The 14,639-nt window shown below is 34.7% G+C and overlaps 1 protein-coding gene across 1 annotated transcript; it reads left to right on the top strand.

The window, feature by feature from the left end:
- The first annotated feature begins 11,163 nt into the window (after positions 1 to 11,163).
- Positions 11,164 to 14,175, top strand: LOC121785969 (glucose-6-phosphate/phosphate translocator 1, chloroplastic-like). The gene is made up of 5 exons (XM_042184464.1): positions 11,164 to 11,825; positions 11,931 to 12,156; positions 12,347 to 12,569; positions 12,986 to 13,199; positions 13,861 to 14,175. Exons 1-5 carry the CDS (start codon positions 11,340 to 11,342, stop codon positions 13,870 to 13,872), a joined length of 1,161 nt encoding a protein of 386 aa, XP_042040398.1. The 5' UTR covers positions 11,164 to 11,339; the 3' UTR covers positions 13,873 to 14,175.
- The last annotated feature ends 464 nt before the right edge of the window (positions 14,176 to 14,639 follow it).

Here is a 14,639-nt window from a genome sequence, read left to right on the forward strand (position 1 = left end):
ATTAAAGCATAATTGATAAAATAAGAGAAATAATAATAATAATAATAATAATAATAATAATAATAATAATAATAATAATAATAATAATAATAATAATAATAATAATAATAATAATAATAATAATAATAATAATAATAGTTAAAATAATGTTAGTGGATAATGAGACTCATTATTATTAGTGGTTAATGGTGGTCCTAGTGGTATAATTATAAATAAATTAATGTATATTGATAATGAGTTTGGAAGAACTTTCTATAAATGAAAATGAGATATTTTTATGGGATAGATGAAAAAGGAAAGTGTCCTTATTTTTGTGGGAGGGGTGGAATATAATAACACAATGTACACGTACAACACAATTCGTGCACTACGCACTCCAAATGTACGATGCTAGTAGTCAATAGTAAATAAGATATCATATCCATAAAGATATCATGTATCAGACTTAGTTATCATGTATCCATAAATGAAAATGAGATATCTTTATGGGATAGATGAAAAAGGAAAGTGTCCTTATTTTTGTGGGAGGGGTGGAATATAATAACACAATGTACACGTACAACACAATTCGTGCACTACGCACTCCAAATGTACGATGCTAGTAGTCAATAGTAAATAAGATATCATATCCATAAAGATATCATGTATCAGACTTAGTTATTATGTATCCATAAATGAAAATGAGATATCTTTATGGGATAGATGAAAAAGGAAAGTGTCCTTATTTTTGTGGGAGGGGTGGAATATAATAACACAATGTACACGTACAACACAATTCGTGCACTACGCACTCCAAATGTACGATGCTAGTAGTCAATAGTAAATAAGATATCATATCCATAAAGATATCATGTATCAGACTTAGTTACTACAAAATTAAGCTAATCTCTATGGTAGATCATGTTTTCTCTCGAAGTAAAGTACACAATCATAGATTGCACACTATTTCCAAATTCTCGTTCAAGAATTAAGCATACAACTCGTAATAACAAAAAACAAATATGAACAGTTAGATCTCTATATCCAATGACTTTAAAAAATGCCATGTGAAATTTATTTTTGATTTATTTAATGTAGAAAGGGTAAGATTGTAATCTGCATCTATTAATAGTTCATTAAACCCTAAAATCTCTTGCATACTTTTTTTTTTGTTTAATGCCCTGTAATTTTTCTTTTATATTACAAGATTTTTTGCAACTTTCAATTTAATTCACATTATTTTTTTCCAGAAAAATTCATTTTCTCTCTTAATATATATTCCCTTCGTCTCATAGAAATAGGTCATTTCAAGATAACACGAGTTTTAATATATAATTGATAAAGTAAAAGAAAATGAGAAAAAAATGGTATAGTGTGGTAGAATCAATAAATGATAAAATAAAAGAGAAAGTGATTTCATAAATAAATATGAACTATTTTTATTGGATGAAAAAAAAGAAATTCAGCCAGTTTCTATGAGATAATGGGATTTATTGTGATTTGATATCATCACAAATGTCAAACCTTATGTATTAAATATATCGAAACAATTTTACTACTATATCAATACAATTCATTGATGTGTGATACATATAAAATCCAATCACATCAATATATCAACACTTGCACACTGGAATATCAATATGCACGAGCATAAACAATGTCTATATATTACATTAAAAAAAATCAATACAATAATATTAATATAACAATACACCAATTAGTATATCAACACAATATACATTAAGAGTAGTGATCTAATGAAACCACTACTTAAATGCATAACTAGAGAACACGAATTTAGTTTACTATAAGAGCAATTTAGTTCACTATAAGAGTGATTTAGTTCACTACATGAAGGAGTGAACCAAAACGCATTTACAGTGAACTAAATCATTCATGAAGTAAATAATTCACTATAATGGTGTTTTGGTTCACTCCTTTCTGTAGTGAACTAAATCACTCTTATAGTGAACTAAATCGCTCATATAGTGAACTAGATCATTTTGATCTAATTGCTGAGATTTGTTCTCTAGTTATACACTTAATATTAGTTATACTTTGATCATCTCCTTATATGTAAATATCAATTGATCAATAAGAAAAAATGGAGCCATATATATGAGAATTCACAAGTATATATCAACACAATACATATGAATGTGTTAATATGAATTTGTTGGTTTCGGAGGAGGGGCAGAATTGCAAGAATGTGTTAATTTCAATTTGTTGGTTGGGGTTATGCTATAAGTTTGATTTACTGTCTTCAACTTTGTCTTTGTTATTATTTGTTTTGTTTTGTTGTCATTGTGTATATAGAGATGGATCTATTTGTACTGGTCGTACTAGAGTCACATTATATGTAAATCCACTCTTTATTGTAGAACCGCAGAACTATATCAAATTAGGATTTTTAGATCTAGTTTTTTATGGATGAGATGTGCAAATGTATAAATTATTTCCGCCTTCATCACGAGCCTATTTTACTTCAGCCCAGGGCAAATAAGTCATAACATATTAGGAGGATTTAACTTCATTCCAGTAGGTTTTTACTTCATTTCAATATGATTATTACTTCATTCCAGTAGGTACATGCGGTTTCACCATCGCGTACCGTTCTTTCTCTCTTCAATGTCTATCACCGTCGCCACGATTCTGACAACAAAATGGAATGATAGCCTAATTGAATGGTGTAATAAGCACATGGAATGATGTAATAAACTATTTGAATGAAGTATGTGTAGAAGTATTTTAAGTCCTACTGGAATGAAGTAAAAGCCTTATATAATGAAGTAATAACGTTTTTGAATGAAGTAATAAATATACTGGAATGAATTGTATTTTTTAAAGTGAATTAATAAAAACTCAGTTCAATGAATTCCAATGAAGCATTTGCTGAATCATTTCAAAACCTACTGGAAGTAAGTAAAAACATATTGTAGTTTCAAGGTACTACGTACCATAATGAAGTAATAAACCTACTATAATGAAGTAAAATGAGCTCGTAATGAAGACTGAAATAATTTACACATCAGCGAATCTCATAAAAAAACTAAATCTAATGGCCCTAATTTGGTCTCTAGTTTGGTTTTTAAAATTAGTTCGACATTGATCACAACTCGGTCAGACTATATAGTATAAGTTGGTATTGTCCTTTATTTTTTGCTAAATGAATGATTATGACTAGGGGTAGTCAGTATGGTATCATACCGAGAATGTCATACCGCATACCATATCGAAAACTGTAGTATGACAAAAAATCATACCGATACCATACCAAATTGTCGGTATACCGAAAATTCGGTATGGTTAATTTTTGATACCGTTATCGCAGTATACCGCACATTTACGGTATACCGTGATATCGTTATGCAAAAAAAAACTATTTTATACACAAAATATTTAAAAGTAGGATTTTCTTAGATTTTTTCTTTTTAATTCTATTTTATACTCCTATATAAATATATTAACTATAATATAATATTTCAATATATACCGATTTTCTGTATCACCAAGGATTCGGTGTACCGAATCTATGCTATATAACAAATATTCGGTTTACCACGGTATACCGCGGTATAGGAAAATTGATATCGTTACCGTATCGAAAGATTTCGGTACGGTCTCATACCATATCAGCTTATTTAGTATATATATATCATCATCCATGTAATACGTTTATTTTAAGGAGATGGAGTTCATAAATTTTCAATTAAAAAGGCAAAAAAAATTGTGTGATGAGATGGTTTGACCTTTTAAAATTCTGTCTGCTTGTATTATTTCTTAACAACTTGTTAAAAACAAATTAGTCTAGGAAAAGCAAAATTGGTCATGCTCTCCTAAGAAGGCTTTAGGACATTAAATTATTAAGAAGTTGGCTAGAACAAGAAATTGTCTGTATTGTCTTGATTAGTTGCTAATTATTCTATGCACAGCATAGGCATTGTTCATCAATATCAGAAGTATTAATATTCTAATACTAACACTCACTAGATTCTCACAGATACATCTATAAAATACTGGTCTGCAATTAAACTAACGGTACATGCCCAAAAAGTGTCATGAATCATTTATTATTGATTTCTAAATACTATGAAAACGTAAGGGAGAAATATGAAAAAAAGTAAGAGAGAGAAAAAAGTAGAATGGTTCAAGATATACTATGAGTTTTGGTGGGATATGTGCATGTTGTTGTGGCTTTATCTCGACCTATAGTGAGAATAGAGTATAAAGTGAATAAAGTAAGAGAGAGTAAAATAAAAAGTGAGCAAAATTAGGAATTTATGTTAAATCATTAAATGGATTAAATAAAGATAAAATAAATAGGATGAAAATAAAATAGAAGAACTAAGAGAGAGTAAAATAGAAGAGGAAATAAAGTAAGACTGATTAAATATTATGTTTTTTCCCAAAAGAAATGTCTCAACTTAATAGAGACATCACAAAAAATACGACTCAACTTAGTTGGAACATCGAGAGTATATTATAGTGCAACAAAATATATATAGTACTCCCTCCGTCCACGAAAAATAGGACGCATTGTGAATGACACGGGTTTTAATGTGGAATTGGTAAGTAAGAGAGAATGGAAAAAAAGTAAGAGAGAAGTAGTGTTAATTGAATATGTGGTCCATATTATTAGTAAGCGAGAGAGAAAAAAGTAAGACAGAAATAGTGTTAGTGGAATGTGGGGTTCATATAATTAATAAGAGATAGGGAAAAAAAAATAAGAGAGAAGTTGTTGAAAACTTTCTCTTTTTAACTGTACTATATTTTTTTGTGGACAACCAAAAATGACAAATAAGCCTAAGGGTATTCCCAACTCACGCCTCCTGTCACGCCACAACTCCCCACCACAAATATCATCATTCCCCTTATTTTTCACGTCAGACCACGACTCCCACAATGGAGAGCTTCTCCTTACACCCTGCCATGCCCCTCCACACGCATCTCACATTAATTTATACTATTAATTCCAAATACATATAATGGAAATAATGATAATTATTATTACTAAATTTAATAAATTTATTTATTAATACTCCATCCGTCTTATTAAATTTTAAATATTTTCTTTTGACATGTAATGTTAATTTTTGAGTTAAATTTAGATATAAAAAAGTAAAAGAGAGAAAAAGTAGAGAATCTAGCTATAATGTTATTATTATTATTCTAGGAAACATTATATTTTTAGCAGAATAGTTAAAAAAGAAAGCATTTCATTTTTAAGTAGACTGAAGTAATAAATAATGAATCAATTTTATTTCCAGTTAGTAATCTCATTAAATAATTAACATAGTTATTTCGATTAATCATGAATCAATTCCAACAATCACCAATTTTTATTCATGAAATATTTATTAATTAAAGAATTAATTGAATAATATATGGAAATAATGAAAATTATTGAAAATTCGAATGGGAAATATATGGAAAATTTCCTATTAATCAATTTTCATGCATGGAGCTATGGAAAATTTCTTGCATGTAAATATGGAAAATTTTCGTTAATCAATTTTCATGCATGGAAATATGAAAATATATTAAAATTTCCTATTAAAGAATTCCACTAATTTAAAGTAAAAAAGGAAAATTCGGCCTCCAACGGTACTGCAAAAACGCATCACAAATCATCTACATTTTTTTTTGCATTTTTGAACAATATCGATCCATCTTTGGGGTACTACTGTTTACGACTTAAAAAACGTTTACAAATTCTATAATATTGTATTTAAAGAAAGGGAAAAACGGAAGAGAGATATTCGGTATGGAAAGAAAATGAGGAAGAAGATGAATAGTTTGGTGCATTATTAGGGCATAATAAACGTGTGTGATTGTCTATTAAGAATTGCTATTAATGTGTTTAGGATTAATTGGCCATCTTTAATTCATTTAAACTGATTAATATAATTCTTTATTTGTTTAATGTTATTGGATTTGCCGATTAAATTAAATGTTTTGTTTACTTAATTCATCCTAACAGATTTAGTTCATTCAGTTTTTTATTTGCCTAACAATTTATTGAATACCACCCTATTAATTCTTTTTTCTTAGTCAACTGAACCGTGAAATCAGCAAACAATCCATAAAATTTTGTCATATTTAAACAAATTAAGTTGTGATATCTTTAAATTTATTTTCATTCATATAAGAATATTATTGTAGTATATTTAATGTATATTAATTTTCATGTTAGTATTATTATTTTTATATAATAATTGTACAAGAACTATAATACCATTTAAGATTCGCGAAAGATGAAGTCTCGATGAAGTCAAACCAAATAAGTGTATAGTGCAATTTCCAAATATAACATATATAAATTTTAAAATAAAATGCATTGCTCCTAATTTCTTACTCCACTAACAAATTCGTATAAAATAATTTTATTCAAAATAAATAAACTAAACTATATTTTCACTTTATTACCAATGATTAATTATCATAATAATAAAGTCACTTTTTTATGTAATGTGGTACTCTAATAATTTGTTCTTATTGAAATTTTAAATATCTATTCTAAACATACATACTCTTTAGCAACTATTTCCATTTTGGGGCGTTTCTTAAAAATAGAAACTTTAGAAATTTTCTGTTTTAGGACAATGACCCATAATTCACTAACTCTACTTTCACTCATTTTTCTCTTTCTCTTTCTCTCTCTTACTTTACTTATGTTTTTTTCTTCTGTCTTGCTTTACCAATTTTTCTCACTTACTTCACCAATTGTGCATTAAAACTCATGTCGTTTCAAGTGTATCTATTTTTTGAATACGGAGGGAGTATTTTTGTTTAATTTTTAGATTATGACTACAACTAATGTAATGGGTTGACTAATTTGCCAATTTTTACTAAATTTGTTAATATTAAATAGTTATATATTCATTTCCTCCTCTAAAAATAGAAACTTTTGATACGATATGAGTTTTAATACAAAATTAGTAAAGTAAGATAGATGTAAAAAGAAAAGTGTGTTAGTGAAAAATGGGTCCCACTTCATTAGAGAGAAAGAAATTTCCTAAAATAGAAAGTTTTTTTTTAAGGGACAGACCAAAAAGGAAAGAGTTCCTATTTTTGGGAGACGAAATAATTTTGTTGTTTTGTGCGGTGTATATTATGTTTATAAATTTGAATTAATATAAAGCAAATTAAGATCTGTACACCCCACACGTGTTACACTAGTTCATGTAATAATCAAGTAGATTAGTACGTTGACTTGCCAAATCATTCAATGTAAATGACACATTCTTGGCACAAATTGTTCTATTTGGATATAAATCATTCATAAATCCACTTAAGAGTGTCCACTATAGGGGCGCCGCGCCGCCCGCCCCCAATCCGCAGCCGCCCCGCCGGCCTATAGTGCGAGAATCGTCAGCCCCGAGGCGGACGGCCCTTCGGCGAGAAGAGTGCGAGGACGCGCCGGCCTATAGTGCGAGAATCGGTGTGCGGCGCCCCGGATACGGGGCGGACGAATTTTATTTTTTTTCCTTTTTTAAAAATTCAATTTAATTTACCTATAAATACACCCCATTCCCTTCATTATTTTCACACTATTCCAACTCTTCACTCATACTTTCTCTCACTAAAATTTATGGATTCGATCGGTATTTAAATGGACGATTTGTGGAATGACGCATGAAATTCGCTGATTCAAGAGGTGCAGAACCAAGTCGACGAGGAGGATGCGGCGCGCGAGGCGGAAGTTGCGGAGGCCGCGATCCCTCGTGCGATAACTCGTCGTCGGACCATCCAACGAGACCATAGCGGAGCGCACCGGCGTCTAATGGCGGACTACTTTGTGGATAACCCCCGTTATCCACTCGAGATTTTCCGTCGGTGATTCAGAATGCCGCAATGGCTGTTCAATCATATAGCGACGAATTTGGCGGAGCGGTACCAGTGCTTCACCCTCCGGAGTGATTGCACTGGCCGTATCGGGCTGTCTACTTTTCAGAAATGCACCGCTACAATTAGGCAGCTTGCCTATGCCGGACCGGCTGATATGTTCGACGAATGCCTACAGATGGGTGAGACGACTAGCCTAACGGTGCTCAAACAGTTTTGTAAGGGGATCCTGAAAATATTTGGTCCGGAGTTCCTATGAAAGCCCACCCCTGATGAGTGCCAGAGACTGCTAGATATGCATGGTTCAGTTCACGGTTTCCCAGGGATGTTAGGAAGCATCGATTGCATGCATTGGGAGTGGAGAAACTGCCCGGTGGCGAGGAAAGGCCAGTTCACTACTGGTTTCAAAAGCAAAGGTCCATCGATGATTTTGGAAGCCGTTGCTGACTACCGTTTGCGGATCTGGCATGCGTATTTCGGTGTTGCAGGTTCGAACAACGACATCAATGTTCTTCAGTCATCGCCTCTCTTCAATGATGAGTGTCGGGGGGAGGGGTCCAGAAATCAGCTTCGTAGCCAACGGAACGCAGTACAACATGGGATACTATTTGGCAGATGAGATATACCCTCGGTGGCCCGTATTCGTCAAGACAATTCGCCAACCGGTTGGACCGAAGAAACAATATTTTGCGCGAAAACAAGAGGTTGCTAGAAAGGATGTTGAGCGAGCTTTTGATGTCCTCCAAGCGCGATGGGCCATTATACGGTGCCCGACATGAGTTTGGCACGAAGATGATGTCGCGAATATTATGTTAACATGTATCATATTGCACAATATGATAATAGAAATTGAAGGATTTGCTGCAGAGCGCTAGACACCGGAAGATGGCGCAAGTACAAGTAACGGTGTTGCCTCCATGCCGATACAGATGAGCGTACCACGGAGCAATGAATATTTGCTCCAACGTTTCACTCATATGCGCAGGAGCACAACACATACCACACTCCAGGCCGATTTGATTGAAGAAGTTTGGGCACGTAGGGGAGGTGGCGCAGCATGAAGACCATTGTGACTTTCAATAGATTAAATTTTCGTTTTATAATTTGTTCATTACTTTAATATGACGAAAATTTAGTGTTTAATTTTAATTTCTTCACTTATAGCCGTTTTTTAATTACGTATAGTCGGATAATTTTGATTATAATTGAATTAAAATAAACGAAAAAATTTTGGGCTATTGGAAGTGGCGCGGACAAATAAACTGGAATTGTGGACAGAAAAAGGGGTGGGGCTATTGGGACTGTCCGCCTATAATGGATACCCTAAAGCAAAGGTAGGAAAATAGAACTCGAATCTTTGATTCGCATCAATCGATTTCGTCGGAAGCTGCTATAGCGTGACAATAATAACAATGTCGGAGTCAAAAGAGCCGCCAATATAGGGAACGTTGCGATGGCGTCATCATTCTACTATTAGAGCATCTCCAGTGGGCGGATGTCCCACTCGCACATCCACTAGGACATCCCGAAAACACCTCCCGCCACGTCACTAGGACTTCCCATCCCACTGCCACGTCACTAGGACATCCCCTTCACAATCCGCCCTTCCCATCGCCCTTCCCACTAGGACTTCCCGCAATAAAAAAAAATCACAAATTCACAAATAAAACAATTTACGTTTACGGAAATAAAATTTCAACACGAATACGAACGGGAAAAATTAATAACTTCATTTAAAAAAAACATACATGATTTGAAAAAAAAATTACATAGTAATAAAACAAAAAAAAGTACTAACATCAACGTCAATCCTTCCGCATCCAAACCTCTTCGATAATATCGTTCTGAAGTCGAACATGGGCATCTGTTTGCCGCATGTCGGCAAATGCACGCATCCGCTCGACCTCTCCATGAGGTACCCCCATATTCACATTCGCGGTGGTCACGCCGTGACTTGGACCCGCCCATCGCGCCGACGTCCGAGGACACCCGACGTCCTCACGGGACGTCCGTATCCGACCTCCCCTGCCACAATGGCGGAAGTCCCGGTCGCCTGTCGCGCACGTCCGACCGGACGTCCGCCATTAGAGATGCTCTTAGTAACACCATTCCTTGTCGACTAACACAAAATAAATTACGAATACCCTTTTTCCACTAGTTCAAAATCTTACAATATCATTTTGATAATTATTCTTCCATAATGTTTCTGGACAAGTTCAATCCAAGAACTTCATGATAAAATTTACCACTCCATAAAAATGTTGAAGAAATTAAGAGTATTTTTCAAACATAGAAAATAAATTTTTAATCAAAATTTCATTTTTATCAGATTAAAACATAACAGAAAATATAAAAAAAAAACCCACAATATAAAATTGGGAAGGGCTTTGGGTTTTTGTAATGAGAAATTTCGGAATAAGGGTTTAAATTCGCTGACCTTTCGTAATTAGGGATTCAATTCACTGACCTTTCGTAATTTGGGATCGAGGCATGCGTATTCTTCGTAATAAGAGATTTCTGATATTTTAGCTTATTTATGTGCTTTTTAAATATCATTTCTCTCTAACCATTTATCAATTGTTTAAATTACCTCATTCAAATTTTTTTATCAAAATTCTATAAAAAATATAGATCCAACCGTTTCTAAATAGGATTTGTCCAACTTTTTTTTTCTTCTTTTCCATATATTTACGTGAACTATTATCACTAAATTGGCTTTCTTGGAGTCAACTTCTTAAATTTTCGCACATATTTTTACTGTATTTCTTCTAGGTTTATGTTTTCCTCTACCTCTATGCTGCAATTTACTTGGCAGAAATTTTTTTATACTAATGAGAAAGAGATTAAGCATATCCTCTAGTAAGTCTTCACATTCCTTCGTATCCTGAAGATGACCACGCTTAGTAGCCTCCTTAATCATCTCGTTCCATTTCTGGTCAGTCATGTTGAAAAATGGATCAGACGACCTTTTCTCCATCACATAATCCCTGGCACTGCATAGATCTTTAATTTCATCATCAGCTTCGAGAGCATCCTCCAAATCTGATTCAAAATCTTCATTTTTATGTAAAAATTTAAAGGAGATAATTTAGACAATTGATAAATAGTTAAACGGAAATAATATTAAAAAAGCACATAAATAAGCTAAAATATAATAAATCCCTTATTATGAAGAATACACATGCCTCGATCCCAAATTATGAAAGGTGAGCGAATTGAATCCCTAATTACGAAAGGTCGGTCAATTTAAACCTTTATTCCGAAATGTATCTTTTTGTAATCTCTTCTCTTCTATTTGCAGCTACTGTATATAAAGTAGTTGCTGCTTTGGTTGCTTAGCATATACAAAAGCCATCTCTTTGCTATTATGTCCTTTGGAACTTCCAAAGCTGCAAAACTTTCCATCTTTCCAAATATAAATACCTCTCCAAAATTGCTTCTTTTAAACTCCCAACAATCTTCCTAGTCGAATCCCATCAATTCTTCCGCCCTTCCTTGAATTCCTTGCTACTATGATCTCCTCCCTCAATCTCAACCTCAACCGCCCTGCGCCGATCTCCTCATCCATCAAGCCTTCCCTCTCTCCACGGATCGCCCCTATCAGAACTCGATTGCCGCCATCGCCAGGGTTTGCCGAGCTTTCCGTTGTTTCTCTCTCTAAGTCTTCAATCTCTAAACCCTTGCACATTGGGGCCTCGCTTGGGAGGAAGGAGTCATCGATCACTTGCGGAGCATATGAGGCCGACCGGTTGGAGCCGGTGGTGGACGGATCTGAGTCGGCGAGGAAGGTGAAGATCGGAATCTACTTCGCCACTTGGTGGAGCTTGAATGTGGTCTTCAACATCTACAATAAGAAGGTGCTGAATGCGTATCCCTATCCATGGCTCACCTCGACGCTCTCGCTCGCGGCGGGCTCCCTCATCATGCTCGTCTCCTGGGCACTGCGGATCGCCGAGGCGCCCAAAACCGATCTCGAATTTTGGAAATCGCTTTTTCCAGTGAGTTGATTTTTGGTTTAATTAATTTGATTGAGGCTTCCGCGATCTGGATTTTGGTGTTTTGTGGTTAGTGATTGAAAACTTTTCGATGATAACGATGTTTAGGTAGCTGTGGCGCACACAATTGGGCATGTTGCGGCGACTGTGAGCATGTCGAAGGTGGCGGTTTCGTTCACTCACATAATCAAGAGCGGCGAGCCTGCTTTCAGCGTGTTGGTTTCGAGGTTTATTTTGGGGGAGACTTTCCCGCCAGCGGTTTACCTATCGCTTATTCCGATCATCGGCGGCTGCGGTCTTTCCGCTCTGACCGAGCTCAACTTCAACATGATTGGTAACTATCACTAACCTAATTCTGAAAATTAGGGCTCAATTTTTTCCCCTTTTGAATGTTGTATTGGGTGAGGAAATTGATATAATTAGTTACACTGTCTGAATCATGTGATTTCTGATATTGTTGTTGATGCCCTTGCTGTGCTCATGAGCTTGTTTGTTTTCTACTTTCCTGTCTATGTCGAAATCAGGTTTCATGGGGGCCATGATCTCGAATTTGGCGTTTGTTTTCCGGAATATATTTTCGAAGAAGGGCATGAAGGGGAAATCAGTCAGCGGAATGAACTATTATGCTTGCCTGTCAATGCTTTCTCTAGTTATTCTCACTCCCTTTGCAATTGCTGTGGAGGGACCAAAGATGTGGGCTGCAGGATTTCAGCAAGCTTTGTCTGATATTGGACCCCAGATCGTTTGGTAATCACGATGCTGCCACTCCTGTTTCTGTTTGTTTTGTTTTGTTTTGTTTTGTTTTGTTTTGTTTTGTTTTGTTCCATTTTTCTCCTTGGATATGATAAAATGTTTTTTCTTCTGCTTGATTATGAAGCTAATGTGCTTTGTCTTCAAGAATATGCCAAGATTCATGATTTGATGATTCTAATGCTATTGATCATTACTACATGAGTTATGTGCACGGAATGTGCTTCCCATTTTATATGTTATTACATGTATTTCAGTTATGCAATATATGTGTTAAAGTTTATAGAAACATAGTTTTCTCAGATCATGTGTTGGATTTCAGGGAGCAAGTAACCTTACTTTCTACGTACTTTGTTATTTTCTTGAGCCATTTTTGTTTTATATTGTTTCATGTTGATTATATTTTGACATAGGTGGATGGCAGCCCAAAGTGTATTTTACCATCTCTACAACCAGGTGTCATACATGTCGCTGGATGAGATTTCACCTTTGACATTTAGCATCGGAAATACGATGAAACGTATATCAGTCATTGTCTCCTCAATCATTATTTTCCAGACACCTGTACAACCCATCAATGCTCTTGGTGCTGCAATTGCAGTTCTTGGCACTTTCTTGTATTCTCAGGTAATTCTCTTGTATGTTAGTACCTTTTGCGGTATTTGTCGTATGATAACTGTGTCGTATATCTGCTTGCGTGTACTAAATATAAGAGTTTGACCTGCACAAGTGACAGTGACTATAGGGATAAGTAGTTTTGTTGCCTTATTGTTCTGATTATGTCTTATCTAATACCGTGATGCAATCTTGTTCGTCATTTTACTAGTATACACCACGTGTAAAATAGAAAGGTCTTATCGTTTATGTAGTGTGTGCACTGATGACATTAGTGTTGGGGTAGAAACTTGATAAGAAATAGAGGATCTCGGCCGTTCTCCCTTGAAAGTGGTATCCTCCTAAATCTCAACTTGTTAGCTGCAATCACCTTTGCTGTGCTTTAGTGGTCATTGCACAAATATCCCTCTTTTTTCAGAAAAAACCTATTGGTCAAATATCTGAACGTGTATGAGTTCACGCATTCCGAGGATCTATACAATGAATGAAATAAGTCATCTAGACACGAAGCAGTTCCAATTATGCCGTATGGTCTGTGTATGTGTTTTCTATGATTTTGATTCTGAATATTGTTAGCTACGATTGTAACTTTATCTTCGCCCTGAAACTGAAAGTGGCCTAGTAGTGAAGAAGTTTCGTGGATACCTAGATTTAACCAGCATCTGCTCTGCAGGCGAAGCAGTGAAGACGGTGAGGCTGGAAAGCTGTAGCATAAACGGGTAAAATGTGGCGTGGTTGAGGGTGGATAGAGTCTCGTCTCTGGGCGTTGCGTTGAGGAAACTGATCACTCACTTGAACCAAAGTGGAGCAGCGGCTTTACCATGTAGATAGTAATAATGAGGAGTTTATAGTTTTGATTAGGGATCTTGTTTTGCCATAGTTGACGAGGTTGAGATGAATAAGCAATGGCGTGAATTTATAAAACTATCTATAGGCTAATCATGTAACAGTATATGTATGGATGAATGAAATTCTTGCTTTTGTGGTCGAGGATTTTAACAGCTTTTTCATGCATTATCTATCTATTATATATCTTATTTGTCCTCAGCGGCTCAGCCCCTTTGGAAATATCAAGATGGTGGTTTTCACCTTCGCGAAAGAGACGAAAAATTCTACTCCCTCCTTCCTCTTATAATTGTCCACTTTGGTTCCTGCATAAAAGAAAGTGCGTTGAAAAAGTTAGTGGAATATAAATCTCATTTTTTATGGAGTATTAGTTTTATACTCCCTCCGTTCAATAGTAATAGAGTCATTTTGTCATTTTGGTACGTTCCATAGTAATAGAGTCATTTTCATTTTTTAGTAAAGTCAACACATTTTTTCATACTACTTTACTCTCTCTTACCTTTTTTTCTCTTCATCTCTCTACATTTTTCATTTTTCACTTTATTCTCTCTTTACTTAACACAATTTTTCTTAATCTCCGTGCCGAAAACAAACGCCTCCATTACT

Source organism: Salvia splendens, chromosome 22 (assembly GCF_004379255.2).
Source record: "Salvia splendens isolate huo1 chromosome 22, SspV2, whole genome shotgun sequence".
Classification (NCBI taxonomy): domain Eukaryota; kingdom Viridiplantae; phylum Streptophyta; class Magnoliopsida; order Lamiales; family Lamiaceae; genus Salvia; species Salvia splendens.